Source organism: Dicentrarchus labrax, unplaced genomic scaffold (genome assembly GCF_905237075.1).
Source record: "Dicentrarchus labrax unplaced genomic scaffold, dlabrax2021, whole genome shotgun sequence".
In the NCBI taxonomy this organism is placed as follows: Eukaryota; Metazoa; Chordata; class Actinopteri; family Moronidae; genus Dicentrarchus; species Dicentrarchus labrax.
In genome coordinates, this window is record NW_026136704.1 from 30,937,188 (window position 1) to 30,962,477 (window position 25,290).

General features: G+C 39.4%; 1 protein-coding gene across 2 annotated transcripts in view; it reads left to right on the top strand.

Moving 5' to 3' along the window:
• Positions 1 to 25,290, top strand: part of pak1 (p21 protein (Cdc42/Rac)-activated kinase 1) — a 63,015-nt gene that overhangs the window by 27,901 nt on the left and 9,824 nt on the right. Inside the window, exons 1-8 of one of the 2 annotated variants that reach the window (XM_051397627.1) lie at positions 4,442 to 4,559; positions 8,644 to 8,863; positions 13,663 to 13,757; positions 14,560 to 14,707; positions 15,178 to 15,215; positions 17,510 to 17,623; positions 20,904 to 21,138; positions 25,116 to 25,179. In XM_051397627.1, coding sequence (XP_051253587.1) covers positions 8,671 to 8,863; positions 13,663 to 13,757; positions 14,560 to 14,707; positions 15,178 to 15,215; positions 17,510 to 17,623; positions 20,904 to 21,138; positions 25,116 to 25,179 — 887 coding nt within the window. In that variant the 5' untranslated portion in view covers positions 4,442 to 4,559; positions 8,644 to 8,670. Of the gene's footprint in view, positions 1 to 4,441; positions 4,560 to 8,643; positions 8,864 to 13,662; positions 13,758 to 14,559; positions 14,708 to 15,177; positions 15,216 to 17,509; positions 17,624 to 20,903; positions 21,139 to 25,115; positions 25,180 to 25,290 lie in introns of those variants that run through there. The other variant, XM_051397626.1, reaches the window with a different exon arrangement.

Here is a 25,290-nt window from a genome sequence, read left to right on the forward strand (position 1 = left end):
CAGTATCAGGTCCGATCCAAGCATATGGATCACTACCTGCTAAAATAAGCCTTATCATATATCGATCCTTCTTTTTTCCACATCAGCCTGCTAGTGGTACAACCTCCTGGGCTGAAAAATGAAACCAACGTGGAAGTGCCAAAAACTGCAATTCCTCGAACAATCACCGGTCGGCTCTGACAGCTGAGTCAGTCATTACAGCAGAAATAACCATGTTTAAAGCCTGGTCCAAAAACCGGTTTGGTCTCTAGAGCTAAATTATCCTTTCATGACAACTGTACGGGGGTTGAATTTTTATGTAACTCACCTGCTTAAATTATAATAAGGCTTAAAGTTATGCATAATTAAGGGAATGGCCGCCTCAAGTGACAGGTAGGTACCATCACAGGCTGCTGTTTTCAGTAACCAGACTTCAATCAGCCCACCTCAGCTCAAACCCACGCTCCACCTCTTTGCCCCTTTTTGGATAAACTGGGAGCCAGCGGAGTCCGGACTGCCAAGATGGCAACGTCCAGAGCCACACAAGCCCTGGATAAGCGCCTGGCTTTGAAGCCAAATTGACATAGTGGCCGAACCATGTAATTACAGCGTCCATTACGTGAAGCCCACTGGCGCAAAGAGACTTTTTCCCACAAGCTCACATTGTGGAATTCAGTCACAATGAGTATCACAACAACCGCGAAATGACTCGTTTCACCATCAGAATTTGATCCATTCAGTCCGGTAACATTTTTAAAGTCTAGAAGATTTGCAAAATTTAATTATTATCCCCATTCAAGTTAACGTGCTCTATGTGCCACTGTGGCCCATAAAGCATGCGCAGTATGCATTCGTCCACGTCATTTCTTTGCAGTGGGAAGTAATTTTTTGGCTTAATGTGCTAACAAGCAGCTTTCATAGGAATGAACGGAGTGCTTTATTCAGTTCTTTTAATACATCCAGGTAGCCACCACACTGAACTTCACAACTGATCTTCAGAAACCTACGGTTGACGCCTCAGAGACTATGTCCATTTTAAATTACACAGTCTATGTGTAGCACCGTTGTCTTACCACAGCACCTACAGCGCCACATTTTCATGTCAACGGTGGCAGGTCATATCAGCTGTCTTTAATTAACATTAATTTTCTGCGTAACTTGATGACAGACCAAAACTAAACCTTGTGTGTCTGTACTCAACCAAAGATCACTGTGGGAAGAAGCTCCACTCCTAACACCAATCAGAGTGTTTCTGTAGTTCCAACAACTCCAGTGAGTCTGGTAAAACTATAAATCACATTCTCCCATTAAAGCTGACTAACTTAATAGTTTTGAACCAGGATCTTCAGTATTTTGATCAAGTAGCTCATGAGAAATAAGATATATCAGATTTATTTCAATGTGTCAGATATTTAATCAACATTTAGGTCAGTATAAGGTGAAATAATCCAAAACTTTTTGCAGAGTGAAACCTTTAGCTGATATTGAAAATATATATCGACATGCAAATGAGAGTAAGCAATATTTAAGTGGGAATCGGAATTGTTTCTACTGTGCTGTATGTTGTGCATATAGCATATTTGACAATAAAGCTGACTTGACTTGACTTGACTACATGAGCTCCTATTCTGTGTCAGCAGATAGATATCCAACAATAAAGGCCACATAAAGATGATCAAGACATCCTAAGTTGTCAATGTAAAAAGCTCTGGTGCTGGGCAGGTAGTGTGCAGACAGACACAGAGGCTGGCTGGTGATAGTGGAGCATTTAAAGTTCCCCCAGGAGTCGGTAGAGACCAAAAACAGAGCTAAAAGAGAGAGAATATTAGACTTCGGGTCAGGTGACACAAAGACAATTCCAATATGTGTATATATCTATCTGTATATCAATCTAACAATTTTATATGGTGATAATATGTAATATATAAGATGTTGTGTTTGCAGTTTGTTGTGTTGTTGGATTTAAATAACAAATAGATTCAGAGCTGCAGGCTCTCAGATTCTCTGGCTGAACATTCAGAGTAATGTGGGTCAGAGAAAGCGATCAGACATGATTCAGTAGGATGGAGAGCAGAGGAAAGGAGGACTGAGGGAGAGGAAGGGTGAACTAGAGTGTACGGAGAGAAAAAGAAACCAAATTAGGTTAGAATCTGAGTTTAGAAAGATGGATGAAGCAAAAAGTAAAGGTTTAATAAAAAAAGAAAAGATTTAGAGCAGGAGGTGGACAAGAAACGATAGAGAGTTATAGGAACCAAAGTGTGATGAAAAGAGAGAGGAAGAAAAAAGGAGAGAAGGAAAGAGAAAGTTTTGTCGGCTAGAGAAATGGATGGATCGACCATGACAGCTCCGACAATTTGTGACTCACCGAGACGCACTGTAATCATCCTGTGTGTGTGTGTGTGTGTGTGTGTGGTGTGTGTGTGTGTTGTAATTCTAGATATCATATAGGGTCTCTGACACTGTAACATTTTCTCATCAGTCAGTCAGACAGTCACGCACACACACACACACACACACTGAAGTCTGTGTCTGCACACCGTAAACAAAGACTGTTTGTGTTGCTGTGTTTGGTTTAGTTTTTTTGTCAGGTTGCGTTTATGGTCGCATTGTCTCAATCGTAAAGTTTTGTGCTGTCTCTGTTGTCCTCAGTTACAGACTGACACCGTTTTATGTTTGGAAATTCTTGTTTTGATGTTTTATGGTTGTGATGATTCTCCGATTATTCGAAAAAACAATTAGCATATACATTGGATTCATTTGAATAACTTTAATCTTCTTCTGTACAAGTGTTTCTCAACCTTTTTACAGAGCGTACCACCTGAGAAAATATCAGGCTCTCCAAGTACCACAAATATGACATTAAAATACAGTCGACCCTATTTAGCTACAGATAGTTCACACAGGAGGCAGGTTTGTTCTTAACAAGAACATTATTTATGATTGACTGTTGAATCCAGAACAGAACCAGTTTAAGAACCAGAGATAATTTGGTAGAAAAGGTGTCAGCACTTATCCTCCCAATACTTCCTGTTGCAGTGTTTGTGAACCATTCATTTTAACTCCACTTACTCTCTGACCATCACATTTAAGTTCTTTACTAATCATGGACGTGTGAGCATGCTTCGAAACTGTGCGAAGTTCTGCAAACTCGTTTAGCTGTTGCGTCTGTATTTGCCACGGCTTTTTAAAATGCCTCTGCTGCTTCTGCATAGATCAACCTACCCTCAAAGATTCACTCTGATTGGATTTCTTCCCAACTTGTCCCACAAAAAGAGTAGTTCTGATTGGATCTCTTCTCCATTCGTCCCTCCCTAACATTTTCGTCTCATTTTTATTCGTTGACTTAAGTGTCAGTTATACTTCGTCACAGTCTTCGTCATCATATCTGACTTTTAATTTAGTTTTTATTTAGTTTTCGTCTGTGAAAAAGGTTCGTTGACGAATATTTTACGTCATAGTCGAACGAAATTAACACTGGTTTCACGTTTTGTTTTATTTCAAAATTGAGTAGTATTGTAATAGAATTATATGTTTTTAAATGAATGGATTTGATTTTATAAAGATATTTCAGAGATTTCTCTGTGTACCACTAGAGGCAGCTTGCGTACCACCAGTGGTACACGTACCAGTTCGAGAATATCGATCTAGACTCAGTGTTAGCGGATACTCAATATCGAAGGGGGGTAAAATGGCGATTGATTCAATGGTTGATATCTAATTGATGAATGGTTTGTTCTAGAAGAAGTTGGGTTTCTCGCTCAATGACACATTTTCAGGCAAAGACGACTCTTGTTTAAGTCTCTGTGTGTTTGGGAAAACCCTGCTGTGAGACTCACTCACTACTCATCCTCCGGTGATCGTTTTTAGAAGGTCAATAGTGTGTGTGTGTGTGTGTGTGTGTGTGACCAGACAGTGTGTGGGTTTGTTTGATAACAGGACTCTGCTGAAACTGACTGCAGTGTCTGAAGTATGAGACGTCTGCTGTCACACCCCCACAGTGTGTGTGTGTGTGTGTGTGTGTGTGTTAAAGTTTGACAAAGATTTATAATGTTACTGTCAAGTTATTTTTAAAGAGGGTATTTTGAGGTTTAAAGGTGGTTTTAGGCTGTGATTCAGTTTCATTCTGTGTGTGTGTGTGTGTGTGTGTGTGTGTGTGTGTGTGTGTGTGTGTGTGTGTAAAGTTAAATACATGTGTTATGTGTGTGTTTTAGATCAACAGACAACAAAGGGGCCATCACTTCCCTGCAAACAGTGATTGTTTGTATGTGTGGCTATAAACACACCTCTTTATGTGTGTTTAGTGTGTGTGTGTGTGTGTGTGTGTGTGTGTGTGTGTGTGTGTGTGTGTGTGTGTGTCTGAGTGTTTCCCACTTCCTCATGTGACTCACCTTGTGACATCATGCTGTGACATCACTGTCTATGTGAGGCAGGATTGGTTAAAAGGCGGCCGGAGGCTTACATTCTCAGTGCAGTCTAACTCTGAAGTGGATCTATCATTTTCTCTCCATATAGAGTGATTTTTTTTGTTGTTGTTTATCTGTGGATTGAAGCTGTAAACATGTCTGTCTGCCTCTGCTAAGGTAAGATCTACCAGCTGCTGTGTGAAGGTATATCATCAGTTTTAGGTATTTAATGTGAAAACTTTTTGTACAATCATTTTTGAGGCTGAAGTGAACCTTCACCTCTTTGTTACTCTTGAATCTCCTTAAAAGTTTATTTACCATTTGTATTGTATTGTAGGTCTTCTAAAATACAATTTCATTTTCTAATGGCTTCTAAAAAGAAAAATACTGATTTCACTGTACAACACTCTCTCTGCTTATAACTATCACTTGTAACTTCTGCATAAAGCCAAACTCTGCTCTCCCTGAAGATAAATCTGTTACTTAAGTGTTGACACTGCTCCAGTTGCAGTGGTTAGCACTGCCTCACAGCAAGGAGCTCAACGGTTCCAATCGAAAGGGCGTTTCTGTGTGGAGTTTGCGTGGGTTTCCTCTGGGTTCTCTCGCCATGTATGTTAGTTTAATTCTCCTGTCGCTGACAAAAGCGCTGGTTTAGAACTGGAGTTGGTCTCTGTGTTGCACAGTGGCTGCCAGTGTTGGGCAGTAACGCATTAATACAATTACAGTAATACGATTACTTTTCCCAGTTACAAGTTATGTAACTAATTACTAATAAAATGCTAGTGCTTTTCATCACCCTAGTAACTTTTATAGATTCCTCCTCTGCTAGTTTGAATCCTTACCCTGACATTCAAAGACACACATGCAAAAGTCAGAATTTTTGAGAAAAGGAAGCAATCACTCACTTAAATGGGTTAAATGCAGATAACTAATTTCACTACAGGGATCAACAAAGGAATAAATAAGAAATTAAAGGTTGAGGTTTTCTTTGCTCATTATTTACAGAAAATATTTTAAATGCCTTTCCATGGTGGACGAAATTGAGTTTTTTTTTCTTGTTTTCCTGCGAATTGTTTCAGATTTTCTCCTGTGGGGTGAAAAAGTATCGTGTGCATGCTGCTATCACACCCCTGAAAGCAGAGCAGCTGCTGATGATCAGAACTCAGCTCTGTGGGAGGTTTTACCATTGATCTTATAAACACACATTTCTGAAGTTCAGTAGTTTTAATAAGGTTTTCAAAGTCTAGTCCAGATCTGTGGACTTTTACAGAGTCCTTCCCATGGTTTGATTTCTCTTCACACTGAAAGCCACATGGGAACGCTCACTCCTCTCATTGGTTAGAAGGTAAACACAGGAAGAAGCTGCCCAAATATCGAAAAGGCAACATACTTTGTTTGCTAGTCCAGGTCAGTCTTTGATTCACTCCCTGGCGCGATCTCTGTCCAGTGTCTGTTCTCTACATCTATTGCATGTCTGTCCGTCCTGGGAGAGGAATGCCATTTTTCCTATTAAAATGAGGTTTTTGGGGGGAGTTTTTCCTTACATCAAGGATCCAAGGACAGAGGGTGTAAAGCCCGCACATTTTGTGACTTTAGGATATATAAATAAAATCTGACTTGATCAAGGCCAGATCGAGGTCTGGTATGGACATTTGATCTGGGACATTCAGGGAATATAAATGTTTGATTTGATTGAAGTCAGCAGACTGCGCTGTGTCACGAGGACAGAAGAGTTGGCACTGCTCACCTGTGCATCATGGGAAACTCTAATAAGTTTAGAGGAGTGCTGATGTGGAACACGATACCTGTACACATTGAAGAACCTTGACTTTGTACACATCCTACAAACTACTTTAAACATTTAGTTTAGTCAGCGTAGATTTAATGATCAATTCAATATAATGTAATTTCCTGTATGTATAATGTCCTGATTTACACTGTAAAACCGGATAACTTCATTTAACTCAAAAAACTGCTGAAACTTTGAAATTTTAAGTAAAACAAGTTTCATTTTGTAACTTAAAAAACATTTTTGATGAAGTAACTTTGGTAATTTTAAGTGACACTGACTTCATTTTGCACATTTTATTTGTACTGTGAAAAAAAAACAAAAAAATCTATTTTAGCCGTCCAGACGACTCCGGGCAATCCGGTGTTTTCGGATTTTCCCACTCTGGAACCCGTTTCCAAAAAATACCGTTTTCACACGCTGAAAACGCCGTATCCGTCTGGACGCAAGGCCGATACGATAAAGTATTTATCCGGATTCTAAAAGAACGTATTTGTGTGTTCAATGTTTTTTATTGCATTACAGTGTAGGCATGGACACAGATCATTACAACGCCAAGCAGTGAGTGCTGAGTGCTGTTTCCTCTACTGAGTTCAGTATTTCTATAAGGATTCTGTAGCTGCTGAAAACACCTGCAGGGAACTGATACTGTCAGGACTGTTCAAATATTCTTGACAAATCAAATTCTTTATTGGGATTAATGGATCACTGATGAATCATCTAGTGTGTGGTTTATTCTGCGTAGCTCTGACCCAAATAGACTCTCCTCGTGAGGCTCTGTGTCCACTGGAGCAGGTTAGCTCACAGTGTGTGATTGGGTGTATTTTTGCGTAAGGGTATTGTGGCCCAACCAGTCATTAAAATGTCTCCCTGTTCCTCTCAGCTGTGTGTTCGTACTCCAAAGTGTGTGTGTGTGTGTGTGTGTGTGTGTGTGTGTGTGTGTGTGTGTGCCGTCTTTTGACCAGGCAGAAAGTTGCTCTTTTCCTTCTCACAGCATTTAGGTCTGAGTCAGTAGACACACACACACACGCACACACACCACACACACCATGGTTTAGTCAGCATAGTGTTTGTAGATCAAATAGACTCACTGAGCAAATGGAAACTCTTTGTTCTTTCTGTCTTTCTTGTTTTTGCAGCTCAGATTTTAAGTTTCTGATACAAAACAAAATATAATGTGTTGTTCGTATTTATCTACTGCAGACTAAATTAACAATAAAAGTCAACAGTAACATTGTTCTTTATAATTTATAGATGAGTATAAACATTAGGGTGGAGTTATATGTTAAAATTTCCAACCTCCCCGTCAGCCCAACCTAACCTTTAAACATTTACTTAAGACTTGGCTTAAGGCAAACCGAACTTTCAATCATGAGTAATCTGACCACGTTATTTCTGGCACTGCCTTTACAAAATCTTATAGATTTTATATATCACTTCTGTAATGTATTTATGTATTACATTGTATTGTATTTTTTTATAGTACTTGCTGCAGCACTGTACTGATGATATTAGGAACTCATTTGTTATAATCTTCCCAGGGACATACGGTAAAATTAGCTTATTAGGTAGCACTGGCTCATTTACGTTGAAGTGTAAAATGTGTAAATTATCCCTGGTGAGTAAATAAATAAATAAATAAATAAAACAACCAGCAATTGCCGATATATAGTTGTGGAACTATCAGGAAAGGAAATATTTACTAAACAGAAAAATACAACTGTACACCTTCTGAATTCAAGTTTCTCTTTGAGGAGAAGGAACCAAAACCATCTTGGTTTGTCTTTCCACTATTCCAACAATGACAAACTCTGGTGTGTAACCCTCTGACTGAGTTCGATGTTCAAATATTCTGGCTCTGCACACTGTTGCTGACCTCCCTGTCCTCACCGTGTCCTGGTCTGAACCGCTGTAAATCATCTTGGCACTGTATTCCCTGTCGTCAAACTGGTCGAAATAAACCCTTAGTTTACAGTTAGATGTGAAAATACTCTGGCTCTACAGCTGTTTTTTCCCCTCACTCGTTCTCTGGCTCAGTGTGTGTAGTAACCCTAACCCTGCTGAACATCTGGTGCCGAGACCATTAAATTAGCAGATAAAATGACAAAAAAAACAACACAACCAAAAAAAAAGAAGCATTGACGGACAGCCAATGACTGCCAATATGTTCATCCAGTTGCCCAACCTTAATAAATATTATTAAATAAAACACTGCAAGCTTATTTGTACCTTTCAACACCAAGGTAATTTAAAGTGCTTTACATAAGACATAAAAGGCATTAAAACTAGATATAATAGATAATATAAAGAGACATTATTAATACCATTTAAAAAGAGTCAAATATAAAAGAAGATAAAAATAAGAATAGCCAGATTACACAGAACTGTGTGAGTTCTGAATGCTCGCCTGTGATTGGTTGTTTTTCCTGCCACTCACCCTGCCTCCTCTGTGATTGGTTTGTCTTTGTGCAGGAGCGGCCGGCTGCAGCCTAGCTGAAGATGTCTGATAATGGGGAGGTCGAGGACAAGCCCCCAGCTCCACCCATGAGGAACATCAGCACCATGATTGGCTCCAGCAACAAAGACCCCGTCCCCCTCAACCACGGCTCCAAGCCCCTCCCACCAAACCCGGAGGACAAGAAGAAGAAAGACCGCTCGATCCGATTCATCCTGACCGGAGGAGGCGATAAAAGTGAGTACTGAGATAAAAATGAAGCCCAGTTTGAAGCCTGGTTACTGAAAACACCCACCTGTCACTCATTTATCCATAACTTGAATGGATTGTATGTGAATTATATAAAGAACCCTCTGATTGTGAATTTAGTAATAGAGACCAAGTTGGGCATTTTAATATGGGACCTTATGGAGATTGACTTCTGGAGCCAGTCTCAGGAGGCCGTTAGAGGAACTGCAGTTTTTTTTGAGCCAGTCCCTATAAAATCCAGGGTACTATTCATCATATTATCTGCATTTTGGTTTAATTCCAGGACTTTCTGCGATGCTCCTAATATCAAGACTCGCTTAATTTTTCTTAAATTGTTAATTGCTTCCATAATTGCCTCCGTGAGCTGTGTGTCACAGCCGCTGCTGCAGCTCCAGTGTTGATAAGGACAGTAACTGACTTCCTGTTGTTTCCAGAATACCTGCATGCATCTTTCCCTTTTACTACACAGTATCTTTGTCTCGCCCAAGAGTTCTCAGTTTGAAGACCTCTGCTCAAATGATACTGTATCTTTTATCTTTGTGGTGCATGTTGGCAGCAACTTGTAGGCTTCTGAGCGAGAAATATTTTTCTGAGTTGCACAGAAGCTTAAACACATGTTCAAATTTGAATCAGTTGTTGTCCAAAAGTCAAACAAAAGAGAAAAGACTGAGGTTTTAGCAGCAGAAATATGATCCTTAGTCAAATAAACCACTTTAGACATTCAAATGCATCATTTCTTATCATCACTTTACAAAATGGCTCCAATTAGAGCCTTTAATTTGTTTTACACAGTGCTCGAATTCATCATTTCTCCAGGCTTTTATCAAAATCAAATAAGCTGTTGACAAATATTCCAAGATATCATGTTTATGTTATCAGACACAGCTCGATCAATAGTCCGCAAACACATTCAAACCCCCCCAAGTCTGTGTATTAGAGCGCTGTAGTTCAGTTTACATGAGTCTGGCCTTATTGTGTCAACGCTGCTATCAGACGCTCTGCAGGACAGTTCAACTCGCTGTACTTTCTCTGAGCTGCTTTGAAGGTGTAACGAGATGCAGAAATGATTTGTGCTGGTAAGAAAGAGTTAGCATGGATGTGTTTGTCGTTAGCATGTCGAAGTACAGCTGAGCCTAAGGCCAACTGAGGCTGAGTACAGAGGAGCCTGATTAAAGCTGAGGAGAGTCAGTGTAGAGCTGAGTTTGAGCCTGGGATGTCCTAAACTGGCCACCGTACAGAGGCTACCTGTGCCATTATAAAGTCCAAGTTAAGCAGCACGGTAATGAGGAAGAGCGTTCTGCTCAACGGAACCTTTCCTGGATGAAATGAGGTAAAACATAATATTCTAATTATAGGTTAAAGTGTAAAAGTTGCACCCAGCCTCACAGCTTCCCGGTGTATGCAGTGTGTTAGTGATGTTTTATAACGGCCTTATTGGTGGCTGACAAACTCTCCATTATGTCTAATAATAATAATAATAATAATAATAATAATAATAATAATAAAGTAGCAGAATGTGGTTTCTCACAAAGAGGTTTAATTTAGCAAGTGATTGTCAGGGGACGGTTTTATTTCTCTGAAGCATCTGAACATTTATAGAAGAATAAAACCGAATAGATAATGACATTTTTTTTTCAAATTAGTTGAGTTAGTCCACAATCTTTTCACGTACCCTCTGGCAACTGCAGAGGAACTCCGGTACGCATAAAGTCACTGAGACTTCAAGACAATATAACAAACATGTATCACTGAATTAATTGGGGAAACATGAAATGTACAATTATGTATGCTTAACAAGCAGACGGCTACAGGAAACAAAGTGTGCTAGAATTCAGATTCAATGATCAGTTATTATCTATTGTTTACTGATCCAGTGGGAAAGGCCGGAACATTCAGTGAAGCGTGCAGTGTTTGCAGCAGTAGACATTATATAAAAGAATATCATCATGTTTACAGTGTTATACATTGAGACAGATGAGTGTGGCCTTGTTGTGTCAGCACTGAGAGCAGATGCATTCACTCATAACCTCCTCGTAACCAGCTAATTATTTCCGTTGCATCATCCATACAGTGTGTCCGTATAGCCGCTGGTGTACTGCACCTACACTGAAACTGGAACCTGCTCTTTATACTGGATCGGCATCGAATCTGATACTGATTTTAGTAATAAGATAGATGAGATTAATCCACATTAAACACTGAAGCTGTGCAGCCCATCGCCTGTGGCTTTTCATCTAACCGCTCACTGCGGCTGCTCCTTCCATCACTCCCTGATAAATTTCAAAATTATGTTAAAAAAGTCTTATTGTAAAAAAAGTCTAGTTTTGGTGGCTCACCTGGTACTGATGGTACAGGCTGATGTCCGTGAGATTAAATTACTAACTGTAATGCTGGATTATAGAAATCCTTGGGAGAGACGGACTCAGCCACTAACAATGAAAGCTACTTTATAAAACTCACTCACCAAAATAAAAGTGTTGGAGTGTTAATTCAACAATGCACTCTCAGAGACAGAGGAACCAGTGCTCCAACAGTTTAACATGTCTCACATCACATGGCTGGCCTACTTTAGACAATACATAAATGCATGTACTCACACACTGTTAATCTTTGTGCTAAACTAAGATAACTGGCGGCTGACTGTAACCTTATGGACAGATATGAGAGTGGCAGCAATCAGAAAGCAAATAAACATATTTTGAATATTATTTGTGTAATTTACTAGTGTACTGTGTTTTAAACTTCATGGGGGTTAATTATTGCTATATTTGTTCTATATGATGCATGCTGTCTGATCTGTATGAAAACATTTACTCAGGAACTTCAGTATGTTTGTGGAGGAACAAACACAAACCTGTTTTTGTTGACAAATTATCTCACCGTATGAGAGGGACAGATTACCCATGATGCTTTGCAGGAGGCTGGTGGTCCTGCATCATTGTTAGTCATCCCAGGGGGATCTGTGCTGTTCTCAGTGGAGAATCACCTCCAACATATGGCGTCTCGTTTCTTTTTCCTCACTTTTTCTGTATTTGTCTCTCCATATTTCTTCTCTTTCTCTAAGCTTGAGCTTGCTCTGTTTGCTTCTGTATTTCCTTCTCTTTCCCTTATTGCAGTTTCTCTCTGGATTTAAGACCTTTCCAGGAATTTTAATGAACCTGGATCTATTTGTATCTCCTCTTCAAGGGATTTAAAAAAAAAGACTTTGCATTAATTATTGCATTGGTACAGATGGCATATCTGCCTTTGAGAGCCAAATTAGGACTCTTTAGGTCTTTTTTATGCCCTTTTTCAATCATAAACAAGGATATCCAATACAGAAAATGTACTTTTTATGAGTGTCAATATCTGTACTTGTAATCATTTCTAATAAATATCAATTTTGGGTTTAAATTAACAATGCAGATGGTGTAGTTGCTCATCCCTATCATAAACCTTTATTCTAAAGGGAAATTAATTATTGGTTAATCGTCCGTCTTTAAGGATTCAGCAGCTTCAAGATCCATTCTGTAAAACTTCTTTTGCTCAAACAGCTTTTTCTGTGAGTGGAGCAAAGTCCTGGAACTTGTTACCTAAATACTTTTAAGATAGTTACCAAGTCTTGGTCAGTTCAAGGAATTAAGGAAAATAATTCATCGTTGTGCAGCCTTGTGTTGTATAACGAAGCATACATTAAATTAAATGTTTGTTGTTCCTTCATGCTGCACACATAGAAAAAGATGATAAAATTCATAGAATAATATTAAAGATGAATAGAATAAAATATTACAATATATAGAGTTATTTATATACATACATGGATACACCCAGGAAATAAAGACAGTGATGATAATATGGTTTCATCTTCATCACATAAAGAGAAACAGAGTCCATCCAGTTTGACTGTGTTTGAACCCCAAGCATCGTCAATATAAACAATGAGTCCGCCTCCTCTCATCCTGCGGTCTGTCGGCTCCGAACACGGCCCGCCTGTCCAGTGTTGAGGTCTCTATAAAGATGTGGGCACAACAGTCTCTGATTTCCCGTTGCTTGGCCAGCCTGAGTGCCATTTCATCCAAAACCGGACTTTAGCCAGGAGAAGCCTTAAGCTGGGCCAGCATGGCTCCTATCCGGCTCTCAGCACCCGCTGTCTGGTTCCGTCCGGTCGATCTGGCTGGGTGGATCATCCTCAAAGTCCACCGCTCTTTAATCCTAACCCCACGCTTCTTTTTCCGATTAATGCAGGCCATTTCTGTCTTAGGTAAAACGTGTGTCAGCAATAAAGCCAAAAACATACAAGAATCTCTGAACCAGTCAATTTCAAAAATCAAAAATACAGATTAAAACAAAAATGTACCAAGTTTTGAAGGAGTGCAGCCGTTGCAACAGCTCATGTATAGTTTTTATATGTAATGTCTTTAAAGGTCCAGTGTGTAACATTTAGGAGGATCTGTTGGTAGAAATATAATATTTATAGGTTTGTTTTGTGTATAATCACCTGAATATAAGAATCGTTGTGTTCTCGTTACCTTAGAATGAGCTTTATATATATCTACAGATGCCGTGGGTCACCTTCCATGGAGTCCGCCATGTTGAACCACCATATCTCACCAGTTTCAGATAGCTGTGTCAGTCTGTCTATGTTTACTGTGTCTGTCCCTGTCAAATTAACCATTAATAATTAAAGATATAAGGATAAAGAAGAATATCTAGAAGTATATACATTTGGCTTATAAACAGCCCATCATGTTTCTGACTGTTTGTGTTTCAGACAATCAGAAACGATTTAAAATGTTTTTTTCTTTCAGCCTACAAGAAGAAGGAGCGTCCAGAGATTTCTCTGCCGTCTGATTTTGAACACACCATCCATGTCGGCTTTGACGCTGTTACCGGGGAGTTTACTGTAAGTGTGTGTTTGTGTGGTGTCGTGTGTTTGTCCCCCTGTGTGTACTAACACTCCTAAATGTGCCGAACACAGCCGCATTATGCTTCTGTGGTGTGCGTTTGTGCATCTGGTGTGTTTACATCACTTTTTAATTGCTTACCAAAGGACCCATGTTCATTGTTGCGTGCAAGTGTGTACATAAATGTGTGTGTATGTGTTTGATATACACACACGCACACTTGGCAAATGAGCCTTTTTAAATAATCACATTAGACAAAGACGCCTTGTTTAGCTGACTCACTTGATCCGCCTGACCAAGCTTTTTTAGCTGGGGGTTAAACCGTGTGTGTGTGTGTATATATGTGTGTGTGTGTGTATGTGTGTATATGTGCTACTCCTTTTTCTTTTATCTGGGACATAGTTCCTGCGCACACACATCTATATGCACATAAACATTAGTCATTTTTACTCAAATCAACAAAAGCTAAATATAATTCAGTGAGTAGGCGACAGTAGAGCAGTGTACAGAGACATTGGACGCATGGACAATGTGATGGTTTAACGTTAAGAAAGATAAGACCTGAATAAAATGTAGGGATGGAGTGATGGAGCAGGAAGTGGAGGAGTGTATGTGTGTGTGTGTGTGTGTGTGTGTGTGTGTGTGTGTGTGTGTGTGTGTGTGTGTGTGTGTGTGTGTGTGTGATGGACTGACCCAGACAGACGAGTGGAAAGAGAAAACAAGGAGATGTGACCCAGTTATGTGACTGAAAAAAAGTAAAACTATTTGTGTGTGCGTGTGTGTGTGTGTGTGTGTGTGTAGGGCATGCCGGAGCAGTGGGCCCGGCTCCTACAGACGTCCAACATCACCAAGCTGGAGCAGAAGAAGAATCCTCAGGCCGTCCTCGATGTTTTAAAGTTCTACGACTCAAAAGAAACAACTAACAGCCAGAAATACATGAGCTTCACAGGTACACACACGCACAATAGTTTATTTATTTATTTCTCAGGGACAGTGCATATTAATAAACGTTGCTATAAATATATCAGAATTTTCCAAAAGGCTCCATCTGCAGTCTCTGGGCAGGTGTAAACATTGGCAGCCTGAAATAAAACAGTGTAAAACCAAGAAACAAGGTTACAACAATAATCATGATGTAAGGCACATTCATTACAGTAAACACAAACAAAAATAAAAGCAGTGTGAATTATGATTCAATAGAGCAACAGCAGACAACATCACAACAATCATCAGCAACAACAAACAAAGCAAAAACACAAAACAGCAAAGAAAGCTACAGAACAGCTTCACAGCATCAGACATAAGCAAAGACGGTTAAGAGCAACACACACACACACACACACACACACACACACACACACACACACACACATTATCTCGCTCTTCCTCGTTTTTCCTCATTGTGTTTTTTTCCTGCAGATAAAAACACAGACGCCTACAGCTCCTCCACCACAACGGTAAGACTGCTGCTGTCAACACACACTCCAACTGTAATAATAGTTTCTGTACATTTACTGCCCGAGACTGGAACAGTCGACCTTAAATCAAGAGAATGAATAACACCGAAAACAATTTCAGACGTTTGTAAGGAGAAAGTACCAGAAAGTCGCTGTGATATTTATGTTGATAATCAGTGTCTCCCTTCACTCACTCCTTACATCGTTCATCAAAAGTGACGTTTCCCACTGACGTCATATTCAGTGGAGGCTGTGGTAGCATAACTTCTTCACATTAATCTAATACATTTAAAGGTGGAGGTAAGCGATTCTGGAAATCCAATACCAGTGCGAAAGACGACACAGCATGTCATATAACATCAGCTCTGTTGTGGGTTTGCAAACTGTTGCTAAAGTTGTCAGAAGAAGAGACGGCCTCCCAGAGCCAGCACACCACAGCTGTGCTGCTACTATAGCCAACACCACAACAACAGCATATCTCTGCAAACTGGAACGTAAGCTGAATGTCCGTGTGCAAGTCATTTAATAGTGATGCACCGATACCAATGTTTACAATAACAATTTGACTGATACAGATGTTTTTTTGTTGTTATTTATTCACCCTTTTGTGCCAGGGAAACAAAGAAAGCTACAAAGATAAGCACCTCTGCAGCTCAGTGTATCTCTCTTCTGAACAGCCGCTCGCTGTCCGTGCTGTTGCATGATGGGTATTTGTGTGCAGCTTGTGCCAGTGCTGGAAAACAGAGGGGATTATTTCTCCAATATCCAAGTTGGAAATAACCACCACAACAATTAGCCAGAGCAAAAGAAAAGAAGATCATACAATTAAAGTGTTAATAAAACTAATGGGGGGGGGGGTGTCATTACCATCATGTTAATCAAGAAGACAAGGCTGATGAGGGTTTTTCTCAGCTTTTCTTTTGATTTCTTTAGAAAGAGACCTAAAGGAAAGTTTGAGGGTAAATGTGAGATTAGACGATCTTGAAGGGAAACGGAGCCTGAATGAAATGATTAACAGAGGAAGGAGGGAGAGCTGCAGTCTGACACGATGAGGAGATTGAAAGAAGGAGTGGTTTAATCTACCGTTTGACAGACAGAAGAGAGAGGAGGTGTAGTGACTGAGGAGAGAGAGCACCTGACGGGGTGAGACGAGAGAGAGTGATAGAAATGGAGAGGTGAGAGGAGAACAGGAAGACAAGTGCAGGTTGAAGAAATGGCGAAGGTGAAGCAGGTTTCCTTCCTGTGGTGATTTAAGGTCGACGCTGCAGGAGTTTGTGTTTGTGTCTGACCTTCTCTGACTTTGATTACAGCACGGCTCTGAAACTTTACTTATTTAATATGATTATTATTTATTAAATATCCCCTCCAGACATGTACATATAAATAGTCTGCTTACCTAATCCCTGTTTTTATACTCCAGAAAATATACATTTTACTAATAATACAGTATTTTACAGTTCACGGGTATTCTACCTGATATGTGAAAGTGCACTTTTTGATTTGCCAGTGTGTCTCCCCACACACACACACACACACACACACACACACACACACACACACACACAGCTCACAAACTTAGTAATTAAGTTCATAATTATAATAATAATAATAATACATACTAAGTAAATAAGGTTTTTCTGCTGAAGTGCAAATGTTGTCTGAAAGGTATCTTTAAAGAATGAAGGTGAGAATAAAGAGAAAAAGGGAGGAGGCAGTGAGGATGATGCCACCTCCCTGTCCCTGTCTCTTCCTCCCCTCTCTCTCTCCCCCAGATCTCTCTCTCTCTCTCCCTCTCTTTCTCTCTCTGTCTCTCTCCCCCCTCTCTTTCTCTCTCTCTCTCTCTCTCTCTCTCTCTACCTCTCTCTGCCCCCCCCACCCCTCTCTGCATTGTGAATCAGCATCTTTTCCTCCTTTCACCATTTTCCTGTGTCTGCAGCTTGGCCACCAGCCGAGCAACAGACTAAAGCGATAGAGGACAGAAGAAGAGAGGGATGGAGAGGAGGATGTGTGACTAGAAGCCAGACATGAGCAGAGCTCTCAGACATCCACAGTGATGACGAGAGGAAGGCGAGAGACGGGACAGAAAAAGGGTGGAAAGACAGGGAAGCAGGAAGGAAAGAAGGTTAAATTCTGAGAAAAATCAAGCAGAGAAGAAGAGCAGGAGGACTTCTCTGCATGATGAGATGATGAAGCAGTAACAGTAGGAAGCAATGATGGGTCTGGTATCGCTGCTGGCTCACGTGACGATGATGTCACTGAGGCCCCGCCCTCTCTCTCCATGTGACATCTCGCAGAGCTCCAAGGCCGTGTCGGAGACGCCAGCCATAGCAACCGTATCCGAGGACGAGGATGAAGACGAGGCTGAGCCCCCGCCGGTGATCGCCCCCCGACCAGAACACACCAAATCAGTAAGGATGCACACACTCTTTCTATACTATATGCACTGATACAATGCATTCAAGCTCACACACACACACACACACACACACACACACACACACGCACCCCCACACACACACACAACACACACACACACACACACACACACTACAACTACTGCTGCTTAGTATGAGGCTGATCCATCATGGTAAACACACTCTTTTAGTTGTATACAACATTCACTGCCACTGTGTTGCTCTCTCTAGCATCTTAGACCAAAACAATGGCTGCCACGGCCCACCAGACTCCATTGAGAAAACCAGTAATTTTATCTAGCAGATAATCAAAAAACACAATTCAAACTGTTCTAACAATCACCAACACCAATTTAGTTGAAATAAACCCTTATTTCGCTGAGTTAGACAGGCTTAGATGGTTATGCTAATTGTCTGACAACACAAGTTGAAACACTTTTGGGATTTCCTCCTTAAGAAGTTGAAGTAAAGTAAAAAAGTGAAGGGAAATGTGAGAGCAAAGGCGCACAGGAGGGACAATCAATAATGCTAATACTTGCTAAATGAAAGTTAGAAATAAAATAGAAAAAGAAACGAGGCAAAGCGAAAGACAGGTCTAAAGGTCCTCAGACTGGAGTTATTTCTCAAGGGGAGGATGATGATGATTGATTTGATGTTATTTTCGTGTCATGCACACAACATGCTCACCGCTCGTAGGTTTATAAAACACCTAAAATACAAAATTACAGATTATAGATTATTATACGGCTCGATCTTAAACAAAATATTCGGCCTTCTGTCCCATGCTTGGCACAAAAAGTTTGCTACAAGAAAAGCTCCCAACAGTTTAAGTTTGCGATAATCATCCAACCAGCAGATTTGGAAAATGATGGACAGGCTATTGATTAGAAGATCACACAATTATAATCACCAACTGATACAGTACAAAATGATACAGAGATATGGTATGGTATTTAACCATCAGATAATGTTTTTCCCATTGGATTATCACAAGATCGATACCCTAACATACTCTATCTATTAGTCAATGGTTATCTTCCCTCCATAACATATTAGTCTAGAACTAGACTAGGAAAATTAATAAAAAGTTCACAAAAAAGAAAAATAATAATCATCCAGCCACAAGAAATCATCATGAATGGAGGCCATTTTACTAAATGTACTACTAAGTGATTTTAATCCTGTCTGGAGTTTATATGTCTGTGATGTTTAGCCCCTGACCCGGGAAATAATAACAACCCCATTTACCTAATGTCTTCCAGTAATGTTAGTACAGTCTGGAGAGACCTTTTATACACAGTGCTGCATTTACTGGCACTCAGTGTAATCAGCTCAGCACACTGTGACAACTAAAGAAGTAAAAAAGGAAGGATTTTATCTCCACAAACAAACAAATGTTTACTTAACTTTTTTAACTTTACCTAATTTTGTATGTTTAATGTGTTTACTGGATATATTGATTAATCAATTGATTAATGATAATATGAGATATATCACAAACATTCATAAAGACATGAAAGGACTTAACATATAGTGTCTCAGCCTGAAGCGACAATACAATATTGTACTGTTCCTCTGAGACACACACACACACACACACACACACACACACACACACACACACACACACACACACACACACACACACACTGTCTCTTTGCAACAGTCCCAGATGAGTCATTCACTGATGTCCAGGTAGCAGTCGTTGATTAGATTTCTCACACTCATTAATCTTTAAATGGACCTGTCATCTGTCTCACTTCAGCTCTCTAATGAGACCATGAGGACCTTTGTGTACGTGTATGTGTGTGTGCGCACGCATATGTGTGTGATGGTCACAAGGGAAGCAGAGGTTTTTTATTTAGAATTTCTTTTTTTCAAAGAAGCTTTCTGTTCTCTGTAAGGTCAAATCAGCAGAACACACGTACACACACACTCAGACACACTCACACACACACTCTGTGCGAATCATCTCATTTGTGTGAAATGAAATGATTGGTTGGCCTAATTACTGTATTACTACATTAAAGTTTGTCCACACTGTTTAAAGGGGTAAGCAAAATAACCGAAACGTTTCTCGGTATAACACGATTCAGTTCAACAGCAACACAAACTGCAACCTCTGAAATGACTCAATAATATCACAATATCACACAATATCACTTTATTACACTATCACAATATCACTGTCACTTTATTACAGTATCACAATATCACTTTATTACAGTATCACAGTATCACTGTCACTTTATTATAGTATCACAGTATCACAGTGTCACTTTATTACAGTATCACAATATCACTTTATTATAGTATCACAGTATTCTGATTGTCTCGTCTTAATATTATTTACTCCAGTCGCACAGACACACACACACACACACACACACACACACACACACACACAACACACACACACTGTTGCTCACATTAGCAAACAACTTCCCATATTCCTTTTTTATGTCTTTTCCTCTCTCTCTCTCTCTCTCTCTCTCTCTCTGTCTCTCTCTTTCTCACATACACACACATTATTGCTCCACTGTCAGACAGGTTGGCGGTTGTGAGGCTGTTTCTATGGCGCCACAACGTTCCCACAGTGACAAGTGTAGTGCACCTGACTGGAGCTACCACTACCACACACACACACACACACACACACACACACACACACACGCACACACACGCACGTGCACACACGAGGGCGCACACACACACACACACACACACACACACACACACACACACAAACACTGCTGCTGCTTTGTATGAGGCTGATCTATCATGGTAAACATACTGTTTTAGTTGGATCTCTCTCTCTCTCTCTCTCTCTCTCTCTGTTGTTATCCGTCTTTTCCTCTCATTAGACTGACAGCGAAGTGGGACTCAAACATCTCACAGCTCAGTTACACTTTAACATTTTATTTATTTACTGACTGGTGACCGCCTGTTGTTTCAGTTTGAATACATTAATTATGTGTTTAGATAAGAATATATATTTTATATCAATCAATCAATTAATGAATTCAATTTGTCCACATCACTGCACCATACCAACACCATACACTCAACAAAGAAACACGCCATCAACAAATCCACAAAGAAAAACAATCAAATAAATATTACATGACAGGTTACACACTCAGCGCGGCCCTTTGTGTAGAGCAGCAATAGGATATATTATATATATTTTATATATTTTAAGTCTGTTATGGTGTCATTAGAATTTTCTCTGATTTTGATTGTTTGTAACTTTTAACGTTTGTTATTCTTTCAGATATACACCCGCTCAGTGATTGAGCCCCTCCCTCCTCCTCCGACCAAAGATGCCGCGACCTCCCCCATCTCCCTGCCGACGGCCGCTGCCGCTGCTGTCACCCCCACCGCCCCTGCAGAAGGAGCTCCCAGCAGCCCTCCCAGTGCAAGCCCAGCCCCTGGACCTTCTGTGCCCCGCCCCCAGGACAAAACCAGAAAGAAGAAGATGTCGGACGAGGAAATCCTGGAGAAACTACGTAAGACTCGTTCTCAAGCTCGAATGCACACACAAACAAACAAAATGATATGACAAGCTGACCTCGTACCTTCCAAACACTCCCGGTTATATTTATATAGATATTCTTTGTGTTGTTCAAATATAATTTATATTATATACAAATATAATTATACATATTTATATCACATCAGTGATTGCTGTAGTAATTTCCCCTTCAAAAGAAATATTACCATTAGATTGGATTATATACACACACTGGCTGAACAAAGGCACAGTATATGGCCAAAAGTGTGTGGACAAGGGGATAAATAATGCTCTAAATGTAGGTTAGATTTGGTGATGGAAAAACTGGCGTAGGTTTTTCAAACGGATCCCTTGACCTCTGACCACAAGATATCTGAATGAAAATGGATTCACGAGTCTCTCCTTTGCACACATGCCCACTTTATGGTAATCACATGCAGTTTTGAGAACAAACCATGCAGTTTTATGCATGTGGTATAAATGTGTTGTTTTTGCCTAGTGTATTTGAATATTTCTGCATTCTGGGGTCCATAAACACAATTAGAATTGCATATTTTGGGGATGACAGGAAAACTGAGACACATACTTAATGCCACCTCTGAATAAGTACTACTTCAATCAATATGCAAATATGAATGTAGTTCTACTACCAGCAAGCTACTGCAAAAGGTAGTTAAACTACTAGTTTAATTACTTGTAGTTCACTACTGCCCAGCACTCAGACTGAAGACAGTTAATGTCCAGGTTGCTCCACTGATTAACTTAAAAACCTTTATGAGGACCTGGAAGATTAAAACCAATGAGCTGTGACCAGTCAGGAATCCATCAGGGTCCTGATCAAGGCAATGCTATTGACCTTAACACACAACTATAACTGCACAGGCCTAATATTTATATATTCTTTTGTATAATATCAACATAGGTATCGTATTAGACGTGATTTGTAATCATTTTGTCTATAAATAGTCAGTTATCTCATGTCTGCACTCTGTAAAGTGATAATTCTGATGCTGTTTCTACCTGCTGAAGTTCAGTGAGGACAGAGTCTCCGAGAGCTAATTTTAGTCTCCTTTACACTCTTTATTTTAGACAGGCTGTTTCATCACATTCACACACACACACACACACACACATACACACATACACGCAGGGTTTGGTTTATTTTAGGCTCAGTGTAGGTTGGAGGTATTTTCTTTTTTACAGTATTACAGTACAACTCAGAAAACACAGTTCATTAAGACAATACTAAATCTAAAATTATAATAACCCATATATTATCCAATTTTAATTATCCTTTATTTTTAGCAGGGAGCGCCCACTGACAGCTCAAAAAAGAGGATACAATCTTTACACAATTATACACATTTACATATACATTTATGTCTATATACACATATACATACCTCTACCCGTATACGTATATTCTCTGCTAGCTCAATCCCTCGTTCTTTAAAAATGTCTTTGTTCATATTTGGCAGATATTTTACTAATTACATAATCTGCCTACATAGCACTGTGCTAGTTATAATTTAGGCCTCCATATCATGATGAAACACTGAGGTAAAAAGTGTGTGTGCCAGCGATTGTGAGGCGAGGCTGTTACATAACGTTATCACTTCTAACAAAAGAAACTGCCTGCAGCGTCTCACAGTGTTCAAATGATCCTGTTAAAAACTTATTGAAGTGTTCGGTCTCTATTCTCATTGTCACATTTCCAACATGGCGGCCTGACTGTGCTGTCCTGACACTCAGTGACAGAGCTGTGTTGACTTACTCTGTCACAGATAACACATGCTAACAGGAGATTGTTTATAAGATATAACTGTAGCAGCTAACATGAACCTGATATCATTATTTAACAGAAGCTTCACACCCCGACGCCTCGTCTCTGAAAGTCTTTCTTTTTGCCTTTTTAGGTAAAAAATCCTTGTTTTAAATCAGAATGATGTAAAAACATGTATCTCTATGTGAAGTTGGACCGGTGTGTAATTATCCGTATCAGCATACCGAAGAACTAGTTGACTTCAATCAATTTGGAACAGGCCTCTATATGGGACAGGCCTTTAATTGCTTTTGCACTAAACCCTTACTCAGAAAAGATGGGCAATATTATCAAATTGTTTATTTAAACTAGTTATGAATATTAGTTGTATAAATATTAGGCTATCAAATAACATATCAATTACGAAACTTTAATGATTTATAATATTGTATATTACCTCATTATTATCAGGTTATTACCCCATTAACATCACCATATTACTGCTTTTATTCCAACTATGGCACTGATATAACAATTGTATTGTTACCTAAATATTACTACACTATAACTACATAGTTTTAGTTTTTACCCTGTTACATAAACTTTTTTCTAATATTACCCAGATGTACTGTTAATACCAAGTTATTACCTGGCAATTACTTTGGTAATTACATGGGTTATTATTTATTTATAACCTCTGTATTATCAACTCATTATTCCACTTCCATGTTAATACCAAGCTTTAATGTAGTGCTACCCCTTTTTTCACTAGCAAAAAATAATTATTAGAGAGAAATCAGAAAGTAATTAACATAAACAAGTCATCTTGTGACCTCTCAGATCTATGGAGGACAAAAAATGACACAAGTATTGATAAATAAATGCAGAAATAAATGATAAATACATAATTTATTTATTTTTTTTTATTTATGTATATATTTATTTCTGCATTTATTTATTTTTACTTATTGTCCTTCATACAGCTCTATATATATCGTTCTAAACAAGTGCCAACACCTGTACTTTAAAGTCAAATGAAGTCACCTTTAACTCCCTATAATTAAAGGGTGACATTGTACTTTTTAAACTCTGGGTCCAGCCCTCAGAATATTATATAATATTAATAAACTTCCTCCCCGTATTGAAATGTGTTTTTGTGTTTGTAACTCGTAAATAAAAGCCTGTATATTTTTTAAACCATGCCCCACGCCTGTCCAGATGTGCTCAGATCTCCCTCTGCTGGTAAGACCAGGATACTGCCTGTCTGTCTGTCTGTCTCTCTGATTGACAGACCCGATATCCACTGTCCCCGCCCCCACTGTCCAATCCTCACGTCTGATTGGTCGTCCTCTCTTTCCATCAGTCTCCTGCGGTGACGGAGTGACTCCAGTTTTGTCCTCTAATCACTTTCCTCCTGTGGACTCTGATTACTGCAGACAGAGCTGCTCCTTTCTTTCATTCTTTCTTTCTTTCTTTCTTTCTTTCTTTCTTTCTTTCTTCCTGTCTCTTTTTTCATGTCTTTCTTTTCCCTTTTTCCTTTCTTCATCCTTCATTTCTTTCTTCCTCTTCCTCTTCCTCTTCCTCTTCCTTTCCTTTCTTTCTTCCTTCATGACATTATTTTCTTCCTTTCTTTCTCTTTCTTTCTTTCTTTCTTTCTTTCCTCCTTCCTTGTTGTCTGTTTTTTTTTTTTTGGCCTTTCTGTCTTTCTTGATTCTGATTCTTTCCTTCCTTGTCTCATTCTTTCTTTCCTTTTTTCTTTAGTGGTTCCTTCCCTCCATCATTTCTTTCTTTCCTTCTGTTCAGTCTTCTGCTCCCGGCTGTCTGACAGTTTTTTTCCTCTTCATCACCTTTTCCTTCCTGAATTGACTGTTTTTAAACTTTTCTTAAACTTCATTTATTTTTTTCTCACCTGTTTAGTTTTTTTTTGTCTCATCCCTCGTTCCTTCCCTCCATCTTCTTTACTCTCTGCTCTCTCTCCCAGTCAGCATGCTGCATTGACCTGAGTGTGATGAACATAGAGCAGAATTTAGATGGATAGAAAGACACCTGACTGTTCTATCCATTCAAATTCAGTGGTTCTGTAAAATCAACGTATAAATATCGGCTGTGGGTCATAGGTCCGGAGTTTCTTTATCCACATATGTTGCTCTTTGCTTTTTGATCAGTCAATAAGTTGGGTTTTTGCTTCTTTTTGTCTTTCTTTAACTCAGGGACGATTGTAAGTGTGGGAGACCCCAAGAAGAAATACACACGCTTTGAGAAGATCGGGCAGGGGTAAGTTATAGTGTGTCACACTTGTTACCTCAAGTGACCTTTAACAAAAGACGTTTTCCACCAACAAAGGAGTGGTGACATAATGTTTAACTGGTCTCTGCTGTCTGTTTT